At 35.7% G+C, this 16567-nt stretch overlaps 1 protein-coding gene across 3 annotated transcripts in view; it reads right to left on the bottom strand.

Moving 5' to 3' along the window:
• Window positions 1–16567, bottom strand: part of PRUNE2 (prune homolog 2 (Drosophila)) — a 217426-nt gene that overhangs the window by 149443 nt on the left and 51416 nt on the right. For all 3 annotated transcript variants that reach the window (XM_012721297.1, XM_012721295.1, XM_012721296.1), the window contains exons 3-4: window positions 15489–15691; window positions 11734–11897 (exon numbers count right to left, since the gene is read on the bottom strand). In XM_012721297.1, coding sequence (XP_012576751.1) covers window positions 11734–11897; window positions 15489–15691 — 367 coding nt within the window. The remainder of the gene's footprint in view (window positions 1–11733; window positions 11898–15488; window positions 15692–16567) is intronic.

The following is a 16567-nucleotide window of genomic DNA, read 5'->3' as shown; positions in this document are numbered from 1 at the left end:
CTTATACCAAGAACAAGGAAAACGGTAGATAAAATACAAAACAAACAAATGTAAAATCTGTGAAGCATCTGAGTTACCCAGGCAACTCTTTAGTAATCAAGATTCTGGAGAGAAGGTTAAATGTAGAAAGGTAAACCCAACACGTGGTATTGCTTTTCCCTTCAGGGAAATCATGTAATTGTAAATTATAAGCTGTAGCCAATTTACTGAGGTTAGCAGACCTAAATGTAGTTTCACTGACATGGAAGTGTAAAAATTTGAGGTTAGGGCTCTCAAAAGAGAAGCCACCTTGATTAAATAGTCCAGGTTTTGAGATAGCAATGTTGGCATAGAAGTTGGAAAAGTAAGGTATGTAGGACAAATATGAACCATGGTTTAGATTTAAACATAGCATTTTGTTAAGATACAAGCATACCCAGTAATTGACATATTGATTATGGTTTCATTCACTACAAACACTTAGTTTGTACATTAATTTTGTATGTATCTCTTCTAATTGCCTTTGAAGTAGAAAAGTCATCTCTAAGCAAAGGCTTTCATCATCCATGCCATTCACTCCACACTTTTCATATATAACATTTGCCAATCAACAAAAAATTATCAGGCTTAAAGTAAATGTGACCAAATGAAAAGGTACTCCAGAGGAAAAGTCTCAGTAGAAAAAAAAGCAAATTAAGCCAGAAGGAATAAAAAGATTAGCTAGAGAAGTAAAACCTATAAATAAAATACTCAAATGAAATTTTAAAAGTATAAATAATTGAACTTTAAAACTCAAAATATGTTTACAATACGTTATATACACTGAGAGAAAGATGAGTAAATTGGAAAGTACAGAAAGGAAATATCCATACTGAAGCAGAGCTAGGAAAAGGGATGCGATATCAGAGTTGAGCCTAAAGGTCTAACATACATGCAACTAGGGGTCCCTGGGCAAGCTGAGAGAGAACTGGACTGAAACAATATTTGAACGTGTACTAGCCAATCAATTTTTAAAAAATAATGAAAGATAACACTCTTACATTCAAGATAAAGTGAGACTGGGGGCTTCCTGGATGTACTTGCTCGTTTCCCCTTGCACATAGTCTTGCAAACAAGAACATTAACAAATGCATATAAATCATAGCTTAATGATTAGCAGCAAAAGATTACTTACTCTATGCCCCGAGTAACTTCTTTGTTTTAGTCAACTGTCTAATCAGTCCAGTGACTCCAAAGTAGAAGCATTCCTGGCCCACGGACAGGACCTGTCAGCCCATGGTAGTTCCTGCATCTTGAGAAGAGCCCTGCACTTTACTCTGATCTTATCCTCGTTATAGCCTAAGATCTCTGCCTCTGGGTGGAATTTGTCCTCCATTTTCTGAACATGTGACACATCAAGAAGCATTTTTATCCTACTGCAAATGCACAAGGCTGCTCAATCCTTGGGAAAACATATCAATCCTAAATTTGTATGCACCAACAAGACAGCTTCTACATATATAAAGAGAAATTAATAAAGTTAGCTGAAAACAGTTTATGAGCAAAAGTGGAAAACCTTAATCTCTCAATAACCTAGGGATGAACAGGAAAAATACCTGTAAAGAGGCAGATTACATAAATAATGTTATCATATTTGACTTACTGGTAAAACATCAAATTGCCAAAAATGGCAGGAAAAGAAATTTCAAATCCAGATGGTTCTACATATATTAAAAAGTAAAGCCAAAGCCTAACACAGTTCTAAATACTTTAAAAATAAATATACTAATTTAATGCAATTTTTCCAAATAGAGACAATACTTTTCAGCTTAGTTTCTGAATCCAGCGTCATCTTGGTACTAATACCTTATAAGGATATTACAAGAAAGTAGAAGCCAATTGCTCTCATAAACACGGATGCCTAAAGGTCTTTAAAAACTATTACCAAATCAAATTAGTAATATGTAGTCACCAAGTAGGGATTTCCTAGGAGTTAAAAGACTACTTAACATTCAAAAATCAATCAATAAAATTTACCATTTAATAGAAAAAGTAAGTCATGACCATCTTAATAGATATGAAATAATAAAAACAATTTGATAAAATCCACTATTTAACCATTATATAAAATCTCTTTTTTAAAAAAACTACTTTCTTAATTTGATGAATAGGATTTTAAAAAACAAATAAAGAAAGTTAACACTATATTTACCTGTAAAGCACTGAAAGCCTTCCACCCCAAGTCAAGTATGAGACAAGGATGCCTGCTATGACTAGGTTCATTTAAAACTGCACTCTGAATCCCAGGCAGAGCAATACGACAAGCAAAAGAAGTAGTAGGCATAAGGTATGAGCATTACTATTCAGAGCCCTATTTATTGATAATTTATTTTTTATATCATTCTTCATTTTGTGCACTTTTTTAAAATGTTGTGTAATTCCTGGCTCCCTTCTAATGCTCTCATTTGTACGATTTTTTTTTTAAAGATTTATTTATTTATTCATACAGAACTGGGTACAGGCCAGAGATGTGGAGGGTGAGAGGATTCACCAGAGACAGAGTGGGGAGCAGAACAGGCAGATCGACGAAGTACACTGCTGAGGGGAGCAGCGGGCGGGTCAGGAGAGGTCTGCCACGCCATGTGGATCTCCTCCGGGGCAGGCGGGGATCGAACTCATGCGGAATTGGCCTAAGCTTCTTAGTGCTGTGCTTTAACCCGCTGCGCCACCAGGGAGGGCCTGTACGATTATTTTTAAGGTTTATTTATTTATGCATATAGAACTGGGGTACAGGCCAGAGGTGCAAGGGCGGTGAGAGGGTTCACCAGAGACAGAGTGGGGAGCAGAACATGCTGACTGATGAAGTATATTGCTGAGGGGAGCAGCAGGTAAGTCAGGAGAGGTCTGCCGCGCCATGTGGTTCACCTCCGGGGAGGGGATCCAACTCGTACTGAAGTGACTTTAGCTTCTGAGTGTTGTACTTTAACCGTCTGTGCCACCAGGGATGGCCATTTTGTGCATTTTTTCATCTCAGCTATAATCCCCCTTCAGAGCCCTATTTAAATGAGACCGAGAAGGCAGAGCTTCACATGCACACACAAATCAGCAAACCACAGGACCCACCATGCCTTGCAACTCTGGTGGGAAGCGATGCTGTTTCCCCTCCAGTGGAACAGATGAGTAGGTCCTCCAGGTTTTGTTTAAGATAATGTCAGCTTGTAGCTGGGAAAGTTTATGAGGGTCTTAACATTCTCCAATCTGCCCTCTCTTCTGTTGTTTGTCTTCAAATAAACCTACTTTATTGTTTGAAAAACTGATTGCTTTTGTTTGAGGTCACTAAAGTGAAAGGAAAGAAAGGGGAAAAAACTTTCTTCATAGATGTTTCTATGTAAAAACAACACAGAATCCACAAAATCAACAAATGAGCTTCAAATAGTAAATTGAGCCAAGTTTGCTAGATTAAGGCCCAATAATATAAACATTCCTGTATCTGTATAAACAATCAAAATTAGAAAATCAATTTTTAAAACTGTAATACCACTGAAATATAAAATAAGAATAAATTTCACAAAAATGTGTCTGATTTGCAGCAAATCAATAATCTAGTTGATTTAACTTGGGAACCTTAATGCAAGAAAGAGAACAGTAGTATTCAGAAATTATTTTAACAAGTAATACACTAAACAGTCTTGCAGAATAATTCAATGGAAGGAACCCTCTGTCACTGGCTTATGGTTAAATGTAATAACAGAAAGAAGATAATGGACTACATAAGTAGGGAAATATAACATAAAAAGTTGTTTTGTTACACAAAAAGGACTATTATCCAACTTTCTCCTAGGACCTCATCAATAGTAAAATTTTATAGTTCACATTAGAGAATCATTTAGCTAATATTGAGTTGAATACCACTATTAGGATATGCAGTAGACAAAGACCTTGCTTAGGAAAATTACACCTGTTTTTGGAGATGAGTTAGCACAATTTCTAGCAAATTCTGTATTACTAAAAAATTAATCCATATACATTTACCAAAAACTGTCCAGACTATTCTCAGACTAGGGCTGAGGGGGGAGGATAGGTGAGAGGGGAATGCTAAGCCACAAGCAACAAAGACAGAAATTAAGATAAAATAATAACAAATTTTTCATTCCAACAGAAAAAGTAATCAACAACATTGCTCTTTGTTTAAAAAAAAAAAAAAAGAAGAAGAAGAAGAAGAGAAGGTCCTTTTGCCAAAAGCAATCACAGTACATTAATATTAAACATGATCTAATGAAGACAGAAGTTGTTTGGGGGAAAATAGGCACCATTGTAGACATAGTTTGCATGAAAAATTCTTAGCAGAAAAGAAGGGATTTAAATCTTGTTCTTTGTCTCACCTGGGTTTATTTTTCTGAAAATAAAAAAATTGAAGTATAACTGAAACAAAAAATTGAAGTATAACTACTAGAGAGAGAGAAAAGAGAAAAAAGATGGAAGGAGAAAAAAGTTAAATATACAACTTAACTCATATTTTTGCCTGAAAAGGGATTGAAAAATAAGCATCTGATTCATTTACTCTGAAAAATTTTAAATGTTCTTAATTTAGTATAAGTCTTGTCTTTGTATGATATAAGAAATAATCTGCACCTTTGAGGCTAAAGACTTCTCTTGGCTTTATATCTAGCAGGAAAAAAATTATATATATACATATCTTTCCCCTACCACTGGCACAGGCCTTCCGACTCATAAGCAAAACAATGATCTAAGTCCCTTTGGACTTTGTGACCATTTCTGGAGGTGGATGATTCACTCTTTAGGGCAAAAGAGAAAAAAAGGAAGAAAGAAAATCTGGCACTGTTCCTCTTCTATTTGACTGCCTTAAAAGGACCTTTTGGAAACTAATAATCCAGGCTACTAAAATAGCACCAACTACTCTTTATTAAAGTTCAACTGAAACTACCAATGGAAAGGAGAGAATTTATTTCTTAAAAACCTAGGGCATAGTTTTCAACATCCTAAGGTAAGAACAATTAAGTAACAATTGTTACTGGATTCACAATTCCCTTTCTGGCTTTTTGGGCAAAGTGTGGTCTTGACTGAAACATGCCTGGTAATTAGTGGCTGCAGACTCATCATTGCCAGCATGTTCTGGGAAATGGCAACACAAACACACAAATATACATGTGCACACATAAACCCCCCATGCAACCACTCAGAGATTTAATGGACCTTAAATTTGGCAATAACTTTCTAATCCACATCCCTGGGGAAATAAAAGTGTTCAGGTTGAAGAGATTGGGAGTCTGTAATTATTTGCTTTTGGTACAAACCCAGGGTACAAATAAACACCAACATTAGGCCACCATTATTACATAATGTGACTTTTTAGATAGACTCAGTTTGCAGCTGTTTGAAAGTAATAACAAGATCTTAGAAGTAGGTGTAGGAATATAAGGAGTAGGAAGACGAGGGGGGAAAATGGGGTTAGGAGGGGGGTAGAAAGGAAAGATAAAAGAATCACAACAGCCAAAAAAGAGAACAGAGGGGAAGGAAGAAGTGAAAGGATACCTTTCCAAACAACAGGATCATAAGTGCTTTTCTATGAGTGAGCACATTCTTATTCCAGAAATGATTTCTTACACAAGTAACTGAAAAGTCATCTAAGCAAGTAAGTCTGTGCCTTTCCAAATGAAAGTGATGCTAAATGATCTGTATTCTGAAATTTCCAAGTAGGAGATGTATCCTATTAAAAGACAATAACAAAAACAGCTATTGCAAGAAATATTAATTTAAGAACAGCAAATGATGTTGATTTTGCTAAGTGCCCTACACAACCTGCACACTCACTGGTCACGGCTGAGTCACCTGTTGACATTTATTTATAACTGTCCTGCCAGGACCTAGCAGGCACAGTGACAAGGGAGATAATTAGAGAAACACAGCAGGTTATTTCTATACTAGAAACACGAAACCTAATTGGTATGATCTCTTGCCAACATCCGTAATAATCAGATTCTACCTCAATACTTGAATACATTATTACCCTATAAACCAAGTAATTTGACATATAGCCACAGTGATAAGTTTGACTATAAAAGATTCCAAGATGAACTTACTTATTTCCTGTATTTCAAGAAAAACATGAATATGAATAGAGAAGAAATTTTTAACAGAAAATAAGATTACTAGACCTAAGATAAGGTGATTGAAACAATCTCCAATCACTGATTGATATCTAGTGGGGAGTGATATCTGGTACATTATGTCCAGTTCCTATATAAACAGCTGTTCCAATAACTAGAAGATGTCCACAGTATTTGGTGTCTTTTCAAGGAGATTGATGTGAGAAAGAAAGCGTTAGATTTAGATCTTTTTAATGTGTAAGTAGTACATGTTTTAGTAATAAAATCAATACAATGATGTATTATAATTCTATTTTTTCATTAACTCAAAGGATTTCATGAAGTTTCTGACATAAAGCTACTTCTACTCCTCCAAATTTATTATTCTGTGTATTTATCTGAAATTTTGGCTGTTCCCTGATGTGAAATTCAAAATTCATCTTAATGTGTGGAGAACAAGGAGAGACCAAAGAAAGAAGCAGAACATGTCAGATTGGCCTTAGATTTTGGTAAGCAAGAGAGCTTATAGACAGCTTGCTAGATCCTAAACGTTTAGGAGAGGCTTAATGGGGGTGTCATCTATACAGTCCACAATACATTCCTCTCAAAGCCAAGTCCTTGTCACAGCTGGCAGCATGGCAATGGTGTCTGGAAAGTACATTCCAGGGAAGGAGTAGGAGGTCAACCAGTAGTACCATCCCCTCAATGAACTCCAGTCATTCCTTTCTCAACATGTTCTTACTTTCTCTGACCCTGAATTTTTTGATTTATTGTATTATGTGCATTTTTGTAAGTCACTGCAAATATTCTGTATAAGGAAGGGCATAAATAATAAGCAAATGATAGGAAATAGATTAAACCTGCACAATAGACACTACATTTAGTATAAATGTAGTACTCTAATAACAATGAGATTGTATACCAGAGGATTCCATTTACCTAACAGACAAGACCAAAATGCAATGTTATGGGGTATCTATAAGGTATGTGTGTGATAAAGCTATAAAGAAAAACAAGGAAGTATGAACCATAAAAATCAGAATACTGTTTACTTTTGGTTAAGGAGAGTGAGTAGTGATGGTAGGGGCACAAAGAAGTCATCTTGTTCTCTTTACCTGTGTAACTGTTAAAAGGATATTCATTTTGTGATAGTTCATCGAGATGTTTGTATGTTTTTAATTTATGTTGCATAATTGACCCCCCCCAAAATTTTAATGTAGTCATCTAAATCTGAATAACAGAACAGAAATCTAATGAAAATTGGATCCAAGGTCTGTTCACCTTGGGGAAAGAAACTCAAACAAAGTACAACAGCCACAAACCTCCCAGGACTGAAACTTTAACCAATCGTTACTAATTTTTCACCTAATTTGCATACTATTGCACCAATTGTTACTTAACTGAATTTTAGCCAAAGTGGCAAGGCAGACCAGTGTTAAGATCTTCCCACCTTTTATATAGCTAGATAATTATATATATATATATATATATAGGTATATAAGCAAGACCCAAGAAGCCCTTGAATAGTTGTCTTTGCTGGGGATATATGTATTCAAAAAGTGGATGATTCTTAACACTGGTCTGCCTTGCCACTTTGGCTAAAATTCAGTTAAGTAACAACTGGTGCAACGGTAAACATATGTGTGTGGGTGTGTAATATATATCATAATATAAATATATAAAGTATAAATATATGTAAATATATATTATATGTAATGTATATACACACAATGGCAGCCACAAAAAGAAAACAAAAACAAAGGTTTGCAAAATAAGGACTTATAAAAGCTAAAAATGGGAGGTTAGGGGATGGAGAGTAAGATGGGGCTGATTACTAAAGGAACTATGTCCAAATTCTGAACATTAAAGAATTTAGAGGGATGGGCTGGAATGAGAGGGAAATTACAATATCACAACACTAACTAAATGCATTCATGAAACGAGAAAGCACATAAATAAACTTGCAAAATTCAGTAACAAAATCACAGTACTTATTGAGAGTCTTCTACATAGTAGACACTATCCTGGGCACCAGAAACACAACAGTGGGGCAATGAATTAAACAAATAAGGTCTGTTTTCTCATGAAATTTACATTCTGTAGTAAAGCAAGAGGGAGGAGGAGACTAGTAATAAAGATAACTAAATAGCTATAAACAAGTATTCCAGAAATATGGAACAGCCTATATAAATACTCAAGTGGAAAGAATATGGCATATATGAAAGACAAATTATGAAATACACCAGAGGAAAATAGCATGAGATAATACAAGTACAATCAAGGAAAAGTGTATGCTGTAGATTGTAAGGGCAGAATGCCTGGATTGAGTACTGTGGATTTTAAGCAGGAGACTAACATGAGTGGTCTACACTTTAAAGAGGTAATTATGACTACTTCCTAGACACTATATTCAAAGAAGAGACAGGACAATAATCAGGGGTTAAAAAGAGACAGAACAGCAGATTTGATTGCATTAGTAGTAGTGATCATAGGAAAAGCAGATGGACTCAGGTACATGCTAGATGTAAAGTCAGCAAGATTTGCTGATAGATTAATGTCAGGGGAAAGGTAAAGGAAACAATCAAGTATAATTTTTAGACTGTGTCTTCAGTTATTGGGTGGACGGTAGTGAGAAAGCCTAGGTAAATGAAATTGCAAGCCTATGGGATAATAGTTGCCCTAAGTCCTGTTTGAACAAACTGAATTGAGAGTTGTGCTAGACTGAGTTGCTCAACTACTGATGCCAACAAATAGAATAAATCATGGACTGCTGGGCCCTACCCCAACAATTTATCCAAATAATTTGGCCTTCCACACCAACCATGAGGCACCATGCTACACAAAAAGTGTCATACCCTGATTAATGATTATCTCAGTATCCTGGAGGGAGGGCTAAAAGCCCAGTACAGTTGGAATGTAACAGATCTTCACATGCCCAGCCAAGGCCAGAAGAAGTATGACCTTATTTTTCACTGTCCAGCCTCTTGTATCTATCCCTTAAATATCTCCCAATGTCCCTCAAACAACCAGGCTTTGCAGCATTAATATTCTCACACATGATCCTCTAATAAAGCCTTCCTGGTTCAACAGAAGTTCTCTGGTGAATCCTTTCTCTAAAGGGCAAAGGACCCATCTTATGGAGTGTGGTCTATAACAGCAGTGCCTTTTACTGAAATGGGGAAACCTCTTGCTGGTTTTGAGGTACAGGAAATTAAACAGTTCTAGGGAGTTCAATGGCCAAGTTAATGCAGTGGTACGAATTAAATATGCACATGAAGATGTCACATGGGCACTAGACATAAACCTGGAATTTTAAGTAGAGGTCATCACTGGAGATACAAAGAATCACAACATGTGTTATCATAGTTAAAGTCTTAAAACTATGTGAGGTCACTGAAATATGGTGTATAGGGAAAAAATGTGTCAGGACAAATTTCTAGGGTATTGCAATACCCTAGAATAGAAGAAAAGAGATAAAAAACAAAATTAAGGAGGAATAGGCCCAACCTTGTGCACATTAAGGAACACATTAAAAATTATATGCTTTTTCAGCCTATAAGCCAAACAGACTTAATTAGGGCCAGGAACTAGGGGCTCATATTCTGGCCTATTTCAAATCTACTAATAGCACACCAGTATGGCTTAGCATATGATGTTAGGCATGATCATGGCATAGAAGGAAAAGAACAAGTTGACTAATCATTTAAAGTATTCAGTAAATTTAGATATTTTGATACAAAATTTCTAATAATACATTATATAATAATGTATAATTATACTGCATAATGTATAATGGTTGTAATTATGTTTTTAAAGATGCTTCCAACATTCAGTCATAAATAGCTAGTCTTACACATCTGGAGACAGACATCTTTAAGAAATCTTTATTGCAAACATGTACATAGATACTTTGTGTTTCTTTAAGACCTAGAAGAATGCATTAATGCAAGTTCTAGAAATGTGTTTCCAATTAGTGATCATTTTGAACATCCCAAAGTAAAAAATAATGTCATATAACTGCTTATAAAGAAAACCCTTTAAAAAGAGAACTACTCGGACCCCATCCCTGGTGGCGCAGTGGGTTAAAGCACAACACTCAGAAGCTGAAGCCACTTCAGCCTGAGTTCCATCCCCACCCCAGAGGTGATCCACATGGCACAGCACACCTCTCCTGACCCGCCTGCTGCTACCCTCAGCAGTGTATTTTATTAGTCAGCCTGGTCTGCTCTCCACTCTGTCTCTGGTGAATCCTTTCACAGCATCTGTACCTCTGGCCTGTACTCCAGCTCTATGTGCATAAATAAAACTTTTATAAAAGAGAGAGACCTATTCATGCTATGAATATTAAGAATACTAGTTATCCATAGGCACCAGAACTAACACCCACTAGGTTTGGTGTTAATACATGACTAGAAATCTACATCTGAGTTTTGAAATCTGAATACAGCAAAATTAGGCTTGATTCCTTTTTTATAATTACTGATTTTATACTTAATAAAGATTGAGGCACTTTCTAAAAAGCGGCCATTTGCACAACAGTATTTCTTACCTCTTATCTTGATATTGGGGAGACCATTTGAGAGTCAAAGATCACCAATCTTGCTTCTTCACATGTGAGAACCATTTGCACATATGCACACTTTGCCCAAATACATTATTCCAGATGTCCACAGCCAGAAAAATATTCAAAACAGGTATCCTGATAACTTTACTTCTAAAATATTTATAGGAACTATGTCACTGTTGGTTCTTTTCCCCTCCAAATTGTGGTAGACAGAGGAAGTAAAGGGAAGAGTCCTCAAAAAAATTGAGTCAACATACTCTAAGCCTTTTCCATCCTTTAATTCTCAGTCTGCTAATCACTGTCTTTGGTTTTGCTGCTTTAAATTTTAAGGAAAATTTATCCTACCATGTTCTAAAGAGTTTGTTGAAAGAAAATATGCTTAATCTAAACTCTAAACTGTCTATGAGACAATATTTAATTTTTGTAGTAATTTTGTGGCACTGAAGTTAAGCGACAATGGCCAACTGGGGCCAAAATGGGAATCAGTTTTTGCAAGTAAAGCCCATCACTAGCAGAGGTGAAAGAGAGATTATGAGACTAACTGATGACAGTGTGCTCAGGAAAACAACACTTAAAGCAGACTGCATAAAGATGAAATATTTAATAAGGTGAGGGCAAAGGATGTGATAATTAGACTATAAAAGCCCTGGCACAACAATATCACCACAACGAAAAGCCTGCATTTTGTCACCCAAACAATATTACACAAACCAAGCAAACACCAATATCAGAAATGGTTTCATGGTGGGAGTATAGAAGTCTGGCGACACTCCTACTGCTGTGGGGCAAGCATCACCTCTGGAAGTGGTGAAAGAGCCACAGGGGCTACACCAGTTCCCCAACAGAAGTGCAGCAGCTCCATTTAATATTCTTGTCTAGTGAAACAGCAAAGATCCTTCATGCCTATTTTTAAATGCACATTTTTAATATTCACTATAATGCTACTCTTTAACAAACTCTTTACTCCCTGCCTCTCTGATGAAGCTTCCTGTGGTCTTTAAAGGGATTGTTAAACCAAGAATGGATCACACTCTTTCTGCATGAGCAAGTTGAGAGCCACTCCATTAAGCCTTCCAGTATTTAATAGAAAGAGTCATCTCTCACCTCTGAGGAGATGAGCCAACTGCTCAGTGATGAGTTCAGGAGCCTCCTGGAGAATCTCTTTTACCACGAGGGAGGAGGAAGACTCTCGGAACTCAAGAGCACAATCACTCTGCTCAACTGGATTAATGACCTTGACAACTGCCGATTCTAAAGTTTTGTCCTCACTGTAAAGCAATGGAGGAAAAGAAAAGTAAGTGGTAAGACATGTTTTCTTATTCTTTGGAATTATTTAATTTATGCTCCCACACAAGTGACTTCCTCTCAGTCAAAAAAAATATGAGTAATCACACATGACTCACAAGAATACGACTTTATTTTGTGTTATCACATTTTTTCCAACTGCCTCCAAAAATCTTTTTTTTAATATTGACTATTTTAATGTTTGACTTTATAAAGAATCCATCATAGTCCATGTCTAAAGATCTACATTAAAAGACAAAATTGTCTAAGACAATGAAATACTACTATAATATTTTTCCATTTAAAAAAAATTTACATATATTGTTTGCACCATTCTTCATTTTGTACTTTTTTCATCTCAGTTTTAATCCCTTTGGATTTCCCACCACCACTTCACCTATATGCCATCATCTATAAGGGTCTTAGAACACCTTCATACTTCAGCACTCTGTGATTTTGCTATTGGAAAATAATTGTGGTACTAGTAATAATAAGTAATAATGAAATAATAGCAATAATGGCTTACATGTATTGAACATCTAGTCTGGTCAGACACTACTATATTTTTGGTGTATTATCATGTTTTATACTATAAAATGACTTTTTGAGTGGTTTCTATTGGAATTCCTAACTCACACATGGGAAAGAGTAATAAGAAAATGAGACTAAATAAGTGCAATTTTCCATTGTATTTAAAATCTGACAATATGATTCTAAAACTTGCTCATCAAGTCACTGTGCTGGAGAAAACAGAGTACTAGTTTATTTATTTCTACCATGACTTTTTTTTATGTGAGATATAGTTGACTTTATCAAAGTTAGGAAGACATGAGTAAAACTAACTTTACTCTTTTTAACTGCAAAGACAAGTGAATGACAACATAAATAGTCTTAAAATCAGAATTTACAACTTTAGTCTCCAGAGCAGATTAAATTTTTCCATCTTAACTGATAGCAAAACTCTAAGATTTTTACTGATACAGATGTTTCATAGTTCACTCCTCTGTCTTTGTCCATATCAACTTGCGTGACTTGGTCTGAGCAAATCAAAATATAAATTTAGTCAACCATGTAATCTTCCTGAGCACTGATAACTGAACTTGGTCAAATAATTTATCTATAGCCCTCAATTATCAATAATTAATTAAATATCATTCAAAAGAATTTTGTGAAACAGGAGAAAGCCAAGATGTTCCTTGCTTCACTCCCAAGAGGACCATCTAATAACTAATCATACGGACACTTCACCCAGAGAATCTCATGGCTTAGGGTAAAACTGGAACACTCCTTTGAAACAGAAGATCAAAAATGAAAAACACATTTCAGTTGATAAGACATGGGTAGACAGAAGTGCCTTGAGGCTATAGTTAAAGACAGGGTGAATGGTCAGTCAGCAACCCTAGAGAAGGGAGAGTTGTATGGGGTGAGATACACACCCCTGATTGAGGTGAAACAGGTGTGGAGGAGCTGGGAGGCTCCACACAGACCCAGTGGTCCCTGGCAAAAAGAACAAAAGTGGGCAGGACTATACTCAAACTTCCCAACTCCTTACAACTGGTAATAACCTAATGAAGTACACTAAGAGCCATAGACTACAGGGTCTCAGATCTAGAACTCCACAGAAAAGGGATATTAGCAGTGCTACAAACACATCTGATGGCCTAAGGGTACATGAGAAAATACTCAACATCAATTATTAAGGGGAAATGCAAATCAAAACTATAATGTGGTATGACCTCAGCCCTGTGAGATATTCTCTATCTAAAAGGCAGGAAGTAACAAATATTGGCAAGAATGTAGGGAAAAGGGAACTTTTAGCTACTGTTGATGGGAATGCAATTTGGTTCAGCCTTCATAAAAAAATGTTTTGGAGATTCCTCAAAGAAATAAAAATGGAAATACTATATGATCTACTAGTAATACTCTTAGGTATTTACCCTAATAATATAGAAACTCTAATTTGAAAAGATACATAACAGCATTATTCACAATAGCCAAGTCATGGAACCAATCTAAATGTCTATCACCAGACCACTGTATAAATAAACAGTGGAATATGCTCAATGGAATACTACTCAGTTAATAAAAAATATGAACTAGTATCTCCTGGGACAAAACACACAGATTTTCGTTTATGCGTTGAAATAAGCCAGAAAGTAAGACAGTTAATAAATGGTTTACCCATTTACTCATTGTTTACCAAGTAAACAAGCTGGCAAAGCAGAGCAAAAGTAACTCTTAAACTCTGAAAAACATACTGATTATCAAAGGGGATGGGGAGCAGAGAGTAGAGGAGGGAAGGTAAAGGGTATTGGCAGTGGAGCTTGTGGATAGGATGAAGCATGTCACATATGGCAAGGTAAAGTAGTGCTCCCAAAATTATAGTTATGTAAATTAAGGGCAAATGAATAAAATTTTAGAAATAAAAAATTAGTTATACATGCTTTTATTTTATGTATACTAAGGTCAATGGCCACTGTTTGTGTCATCATGATTAGCAAATAGGCTAAATGTCCAAAAATACCATTATCTTAAACTACTGAGATACTGGACTGCTATTTCTCCATCAATGAGTACTAGAGAATTTACAAAAAATGCACTTTGTGCTGGGTTATAAGGTCTTAAAGCAGATAATTTTTCTTATTTCTTTTTATATACCTTTAGGATCTAGCATTTAAAAACTCTTAAATATACTGAAGGAGACAGAAGGTCCAAGTTCTAATCCCAACACTTGTGGTACCTTGGACAAGTCACTTGCAACAATGAATGTCAAGTTTCTCGACTATAACATTAAGAATTCAAACTGTTTTCAAAAACCATCGTGTTCTTATCCTTTTAAATGCTATGAATGAATAAGCTAGTGATCCAATGACTTTTGTAGCCCATCTGTTTAATTTTCCATTTAATTTTTGAGATATCTTTTCCCTAAGAATTTTTCAGTTTCTTAATGTTGGATTTCAATTTTTATTACACATTTTCAGCATCAATACATAAGACTATAGCATTACTGTAAAAGTGTTGGGAATGGTTAATATTAAAATTTTGCTCTAAGTGAAACCATCTGATTTTTTTTCCTTCTGATTTATTTCACTTATGAGAGGAAAAAGCATATAAGGGATTAGGAAAAAAAAATACAAAACTAGCAGGCATTCAGAGACATTCATCATGGGAGGGAGAGACGTCAAAATGGGAGGGAAGAGCATGGTTATGGTTTGTGGGTGTCTTGGTGGTGTTAATCTCAGGGGACAACACCTGAGAGGAGAAATCAAACATTGTACAAAAATAAACAATGATGTAAAAATATATGAATAAAAATGGGAAAAAATTTAAAGTTTTGGTCCAATTTCATAAGAACTTTGCACTTGAAAATATCATACTTGAAATGAAAAATAAAGGATTGGCATAAGCCAACTTCTGTGGAGGATGAGAAAAAATTATGCCCTCCTTTTTTGTTAATGTCTTCTGTCTTTAAAACACCCCCCTAAACCACAAGAATCCTAAACAATGTTATACGTTGCCCAGAAAAGATTTGTTAAAACAGCCAAGCTCACTCCAGAGCCTCATATTAAGCCTACCTTGCCAGCACATTGCTGCCCACAAGTGTTATAGATAACTTTCCTTCATCATTTAGCTGGTGCAGATTAATTTCATCTCGGAATATGTGGAATGAATCAGAGATATTTAGTTCTTCTAAAATAAACCTTGTCTCAGCGTAGTAGTTGAATTCAGTTCTTGGTATGTTCAGCACTGGCAAACAGAGAACCCCAGGTGGACTGACCTACGAGACAAAAGTTGACTGAATCACTGATAATGGCAGGAGGAAAGAAGACACCAACATTACTCAAGCCTGAGGGCAAACTGTAAAGGCTACTAAAGTCCCTTGGTCTTGCTAAGCCTCTTGATACTCACACCATCTGTCCTGAAACCAATGAGAAGAGCACTATCCACAGGTAAGAGACCCTAAATTTTTCATCTCTTGCTATTCTACACAAAAATTCTCATGCCTTACTTGAAATATTTTATGACATCTCAACCCTCCCACAATTAAAAATATATATACACATTCTACTCTTCAGGGATAACAAATTCACTTGTGTTTATGGAATTGGCAGAACTTTGGGAAGTCAAATGTAGGTCAGGGAGGATTGTGTGACCAAAAAGGTACATTTGTACCATCTACATGGGGCGCTTGCCCCTCAGCTCCAAGAATTGTCCATATGCAAAAAATTAAGCCAGGATAGGTAAATCTAGTCAGCAATTCATGAACAACTAGAAATCTACATTTGGGGTTTATCTATGATGTTAACTATTACAACTAATCTTTTAATCAAAATATTCTGTAGGTCATTTATGAGCTAGCTTTGGTACACAAAATGCTAGGCTGTGACTTCTGTTGCTTCCTTATTTAAAATCCTTATTGACAAAACTTATTTTTTAAAAAACACTGTGGTAATGGAAGCAGAAAATGAGCTTAAGTTAGGAATTTCAGCTCTACTGTCAAAAATATTTTTCTATAGAAAGTTTTAAAATAAAGGTACTTTAAAAAATTAGTGTGAGTCACTGCTCTTCAACATAACACTGGAAGTTCTAGCCAGAGCAATAAGACAGGAAAAAGGCATACAAGGAATTCAAATAGGGAAAGAAGAAGTAAAAC

The sequence above is a fragment of the Condylura cristata genome, unplaced genomic scaffold (assembly GCF_000260355.1).
Source record: "Condylura cristata isolate star-nosed mole 26May11 unplaced genomic scaffold, ConCri1.0 scaffold00006, whole genome shotgun sequence".
Lineage (NCBI taxonomy): Eukaryota > Metazoa > Chordata > Mammalia > Eulipotyphla > Talpidae > Condylura > Condylura cristata.
This window is presented reverse-complemented; position numbering and strand designations above follow the sequence as displayed.